The sequence below is a fragment of the Malus sylvestris genome, chromosome 3 (assembly GCF_916048215.2).
Source record: "Malus sylvestris chromosome 3, drMalSylv7.2, whole genome shotgun sequence".
Classification (NCBI taxonomy): Eukaryota; Viridiplantae; Streptophyta; class Magnoliopsida; order Rosales; family Rosaceae; genus Malus; species Malus sylvestris.
The window spans coordinates 16,196,124-16,202,442 of record NC_062262.1 but is presented as its reverse complement, the minus strand read 5'-3'; the positions used below and the strand labels follow the sequence as shown (position 1 = coordinate 16,202,442).

The 6,319-nt window shown below is 37.6% G+C and overlaps 1 protein-coding gene across 1 annotated transcript; it reads left to right on the top strand.

Moving 5' to 3' along the window:
* The first annotated feature begins 3,113 nt into the window (after positions 1–3,113).
* On the top strand, positions 3,114–4,024 carry LOC126616416 (uncharacterized). Its single transcript, XM_050284466.1, has one exon. It carries the CDS (start codon positions 3,211–3,213, stop codon positions 3,760–3,762), a length of 552 nt encoding a protein of 183 aa, XP_050140423.1. The 5' UTR covers positions 3,114–3,210; the 3' UTR covers positions 3,763–4,024.
* Positions 4,025–6,319: the final 2,295 nt, after the last annotated feature.

Genomic DNA, 6,319 nt, shown 5'->3' with positions numbered 1-6,319 from the left:
CCAATACACTATTGGAGTGAGTAACTAATGGATGATGGAAATAATTAATTGGATTAATTAATTGTTGTGATTAATTTAGAAAGTCTAAAGAAATCATAAAAGCGATAAAGATCGTTTTGGGCTTAAGAAACGTTCGGGTTTAATTGGGCCCATTGGGCCTAAACCCATTGGGCTTTTATTCAAGCATTGGATGACTTGAAATAATAAAAGCCCAAAGCCCAAACAAACAACAAAGAGGCCGGCCACTTTAAGGTGGAATGGGTGAGATATTTAGTCAAGTGTTGACTAAGTTTTCTTTTGTCTATCTAAGGAACTTTATAAGATATTGTTCATTAGGGTTTTTGTGTGGTTAAAACAACAAAGAGGCAAAAGAATATCTCTCTAAAATCACTACAAAGGCCGGCCACCAAAGAGGGTGATTTAGCTAACAATCTTTCACCCTTTTGGTTATTCCTTCATCCTTCTCACTACACTAGTGGGTGAGGATCTTTAGAGGTTTCCTACTTTGGGAACTTGAAGAGAACCTAGGAGCACTCATTGTAACAAAGTGGAGGAGGCAAGGAAGGAAGCTAGGCTCAAGGAGTTCAAGGAACAAAGGGCTTGGAGGTGGTCCATCCTTGGTCTCAAGTCTAGATCAAGAGGTATAAGACTAAACCTTCACTTTGTTCTTTTTCTCTAAAATTTTATTTGATGCATTATATATAAACCTATGAACCTTGAAGGGGATTTGCATGACTATAGCTTTGATAATATGTTATAAATGCTTCCGCTGCTTTCGTATATCAAAATTGTTTTGGATATGCATGATAGTCATTTAGAAATCCCATACATGAATCTCATAGTTTTCCCTTCAATGGCTTCAATTTCCTTACAGAAGCACTTTAGGTTCTCAATAGCAGCAGTCTCAACAAGTCAGCAATAATCATCAGTTGAGTCTGCAGAGCACCTATTAGCTAGCATTTGAAATGCAAATGTGAGCTTCTGATGAGGTGATAGACTTTGTCGGCCTACAACATCTATCTTTCTTGCAAAGTAGTGGTCATAATTGACAATTGTGTTCAAGATGCTTTCAAAAAGCTCTTTCCTCATCCTAAACAGCCTTCGAAAATCATGAGCACGAAATCTTAGATGCTCAATGAAATAATCTTTCATCATTCGTTCATGACACTCTTCTCTATCACGTTGCACAAATGAACGCCCCATGACAGAACCACGATAGCTAGATTCGGCATGATGCTCATATTGCATAAGCGAGTTTGCAAGTTCAGCTTCTGCATTGATCATTTATGCATCCTCAATGTCAATGCTAGCTTGGTATTGTGCCATCTGCATTGCCCTGCTACGCCTTCTTCTATCACCCATTGATGAGATATTGAAGATTTTTAGGAAACAAAAACACTTTGAAAGTTGAAAGATTGTTGAATATAGAGGATGATTGAAGGTTTCAGTTTCACTTGTTTTGTATGTATTTTGTATGTGTTTTGTGTGTGTCGTGTGTTTCACATGTGTTCTTTGTGTGCTTCATCTCAATCATGTGTTTTGTATGTGTTTCGTGTGTGTCATGTGTTTCACTTGTGTTCTGTGTTTGCTTCATCTCTATTATGTGTTTTGTATGTCCTTCACATGTGTATATGCTTCACATGTGTTTTGTATGTGCTTTACATGTATTATGTGTGTCTTGTATGTTTTATATATTTTGTGTTTATACATCTCTATCATGATTTTCATATTCTTTCATAGTGTTTCATGAGTTTCATGTATCGATTTAGTGATTTTTCAATATTTATCGGAATTTAAATATTTTTAGATTAAAATGTTCATAAAATTAATTTACAATAGTCTATATAATTTTTTTTTAAAAAGTAAATTTAAGAAAAAAAATTAGCCTAAGTTCATTCTTTAATAATTTCGGGCTAAAATTTTTTGCCAGAAGGGTTGGAGCAAAAAACCTATTTCTGTGCTAAAAGCTAAATTTTCCGGACTAAAAAATTTGGCTTTTAGTAAACACATGAATGTGAAGCACACCCATTTTCTTGGTTATTAGTAAACCTAATAATGTGCACGACACCCATTCCTTACAAATCTATTATTTCTAAGTAAACATGCTCTTAATGAGATGCATGTAAACTTTTTTTAATGGTAAATTGGATGAAATGCGGGAAAACTTGAGAATAGGAAGAAATTAGCCCCTTATAATAGTTCAAGAGTAAATTGTCCAAAATAAAATTTTAGCTGGCAAATCAATAATAAGGTACATGTAGTTAATTATTGGGGAAAATTGATTAGATACTCTAGTTTTTATGCATGATTTGCATCTTTGTTTTAGTTTAGAGTGTTTAATCTTGGGTAACAAAGAAAATCACTGCATGCACTTTACTATCCTTAGATAATCGCATACACATACAATCACTAACAAATTAAACATGTCTTGCAGATTCACATACGTTTATAAATTCATCTATAGTTATTGGCTGCTATGAGTAATATTACTATTTCAAAACTAGACTAAGACGAAGAAGACGAATTTGAACTCGGAAACACAATTTACCATTTTAAGCGAGATTATATTCATACATCTTAAATTACTTTTTCCAATGACCTTTTTAATTTTTTAATATTTTTCTATCAAGTGTTAATGGTGTGTCAAAAAATATTTTAAAAAAATAAAAAGTTGTTGGGAAAATAATCTGAGATGTGTGAATATAATCTCTCAATTTTAAATCTGCAAATTTCAGCATATAAACCACTATTCTTGATTATTTTTTTTTTGGACAACGCTATTTTTATGCTAAGTGAGAAGGGTGAGATAAGCTTCATATGGTTCAAATTATCTTTAATAAGACTTGAACATAAGACTTCTCATTTAAAAATGAAAAAAAATATCATTAAACCGTAATATGATACCACTATTTTTGAATTAAGAACAAAACCAAATGCTAAATAATTTCTCGTTCAAGAAATGAAATAAGGAATAACAAAAGTAAAAAACCTAATTGACCAAAATAAAAAGGTTGAAAACTTGAAAACCTTTCGTGCGACACCGACTCTAAACGCGATCTCCTACTGCCATCTGTCCACATTGTCTAGGATCCAAAACGATATCAGATTGGAGTGTCACTCCAAGTATCCAATTCAAACCCTTAAAAATCCCAACCCTCTCTCGCTCTCTGTCCGAACTCCGAAAAAGAGTGGTAATTTTGCTGGCACTCCATGGGCAAAAAGGTCAAATGGAGCTGGACCTCCGCCGCAATCGGAGCGGCATCGGCTCTAGCCATGACGGCGCTCTTGTCGTCAAAGCCCAAAGACCCAACCTTCCACCTCATCTCAATCAACCTTACCTCCTTCAAGCTCAACCTCCCAGTCCTCGAAGCCGACCTCATCCTCACCGTACATGTCACCAACCCCAACATCACCCCCGTCCACTACTCCTCCACCGCCATGTCCATCTTCTATCACGGCTCCCTTCTCGGCTCTGCCCAAGTCCAGGCCGGCTCTCAGCCCCCCAAATCGTGCCAGCTGCTCCGGCTGCCGGCTCGGCTCGACGGGCTGCAGCTGGCCCAGCACGCTGCTAGCTTTGTTGCCGACGTGGCGAAGCGGGAGATGGTGCTCGACGCCGCTGTGGATATCGCGGGCACGGCGAGGGTTTTGCTGTGGGATCACAAGTTTAAGGTGCACGTGGATAGTCACGTGACGGTTGATCCGGTTTTTCTTGATGTCATTGAACAGGAAAGTAAGTCCGAGATGGAGATTTTTGTTGCTTGATTAGTGGTTGGGATCATGAACTACAGCTCTGTGTTATGCAAAATGCATTTGGTCAATGCAATGAAAAATGTGATTTTATTTTTTTATTTTATTCTAGCAGGGAAGCCAAGAAAAATTTCGACATAAAAGTACAAAATCCGTCCTTCTCCTTGTATAGTTTCCAGCGTGTCAAATCGCAACCAAGCTCGGTCGAGCAAATGTGATGATTGTGCTGGTGTGGTGATGAAATTTGGAATTCAGGGATTTCACTTTATTTACGAAATTGCTTTTTTTTCATTTTTTTGGGCCGAAGGTCTTGATTTGGCACTTTGGTCCTTTATTCGGGCTGTTAGAAAGTGAGACATTTGTGTCAAAATGACTGTAATGCCTATTTTGATTTGAAATCCAAGGGCCAATAGTAAAAGATTGGTGGGCATTACTGTCATTCTCGGTTTGGGAGAGGGTGGGGTTCTGTTGCTGAAATTCAGGGTTTAGGGTTTGAGATTTGGTGAGGGGAAATCAGGAAGAGAGAGCGAGGTAGGTAGGTGGGTTGCAGAGGCAGACGGAAAGCGGGAGGGGTAGGGGCGCTAAACAGGAAGAAGTAAGGCTTTGAACAGAAGCACGCAAGGTGTCTTTGTGCTTTATTTCAATTCGGTGAGAGAGCGAGAAAAAGAGGGATGAGGCGGATCGCGTGTTATTTTCACCGCTTTTTTCCCTCTCCTTCCTCGCCTAATCTCGCAAAAATTCATCATCTTCATCTCCGTTGCTCACATTATCGTAAAATTTTTCAAAACCTCAAACCAATAAATCGCAAAAAACCTCAAACCCTCAAATCAATAAAGAGAAATCCCACATTTAATCAAACTTTGAAAATAACCTTGACCTACAACAATGGTGGAATTGCAGAGAGAATAAGAGAACAATTGAAAAGTATTTTTTAATATTTATTTCATATATGACCGTTGCCTCAATCGAAGAGGATATAACAACATTTTGATGCCTTCACCAAGTGCATGAATGCCAGCTCAGCACAACAAAACAAAAGTCTATTAAACCAGCCTTATATTAGACTCTATTACAAAAAGACCCACAAGTTCTCCTAACAATTAACACCCTATTACAATTTTGTCCAATGTCCTGCGATTAAGGCAATCTCAGAATTGGGATCATAACAATACTTCCCTCTTCAAGAACCTTATCCACGAGGTTTTTATAGAGAAAAATCTGGAAATTGGGCTTTAAATTCTTCAAAATCTTCCCAAGATGCATCAACAACCTCTTGTCTCATCCAATGAATCAATAGTTGTACTCCAGCCGAGATACCCTTCTTGTAAATCCTTCTGGCCAGAATTTCTTAGGGAATTTTCAAGGATAATCCATCATCAAGGACCTGTGGTAAGGCATCATGCAGCTTAGTGCCAGTTCCCTACTTCTTCTTGAGGCATCCACATGAAAAACCGGATGAATCTTGCTCTCCATAGGAAGCCTGAGCTTATAAGCCACTTTTCCAATCCTTTCAATCACTTCATAGGGTCCATAATACCTTGGTTGTAGTTTGTGAAAGCTATTTGTTGCCACAGATTGTAACTAATATGGAATTGATTTCAAGAACACTGAATCTCCCACTGCAAATTGTCTTTCACTTCACTTTTTATCAGCTTGAACTTTTATTCGGTTTTAAGCCAACTCCAAATTACACTTCAACACAACTAACACCTTGTCTCTCTCTATAAGACTTTGTTCCAATGAGTTTATGGTAATACTGCCCACTTCATAAGCAACCATGTGTGGTGAGGGATAGCCATACACCAATTTGAAAGGGATGAACCTAGAAGAAGTGTGATATGAAGTATTAAAGCACCATTCAACCTAAGCAAGCCATTTCACCCAAGACCTAGGCTCTCTTCCCACAAAGCATCTTAAATAGGTTTCTAAACACTTATTCATCACCTCAATTTGCCCATCACTATGAGGGTGATAACAAGAGCTCATACATAATTTAGAATTCTACAATTTAAAGAACTCTTTCGAAAATGCATTGATAAAGATGGGATCACTATCACTAACAATAGATTGAGGCTTGCCATGCAATTTAAACACATTGTCAATGAAAACTTGTTCAACTCCAACAACAGTGTAGGGATGAGACAAAGCTATAAAGTGTGAGTACTTAGATAACTTATCTACCACAATCATGATCATTGATTTAGCTTTACACAAAGGCAGCCCAACTAAGAAGTCCATACTGATATCAGTCTACATCTTAAGTGGAATAGGCAGTGGGTGCAACAAACCTGGATGAGAGGTTATTTCAAACTTATTTTGCTAATACACATGACAATCAACTATGAATTGTCTCACATCTTTCTTCATCCCATGCTAATAGAACATTTTCTTCAACCTATAATAGGTTTTCAGTACTCCTTGATGGCAAGCAGCAGGAGTAGAGTGGTGCTCGTCTAACAATCTGCTTCTCCACTCAGAGTCCAAACTTAGAACAATTCATTTCTTGTAGCATAAGAATCCATTCGCAAGTGAGAATTTAGCAAGTGTTGAGCTACCAATGCTAATATCAAGA

What these genes read in the sequence shown, in the direction of transcription:
- LOC126616416 (XM_050284466.1), top strand. Translation starts at nt 3,211, where the DNA reads ATGGGCAAAAAGGTCAAATGGAGCTGGACCTCCGCCGCAATCGGAGCG.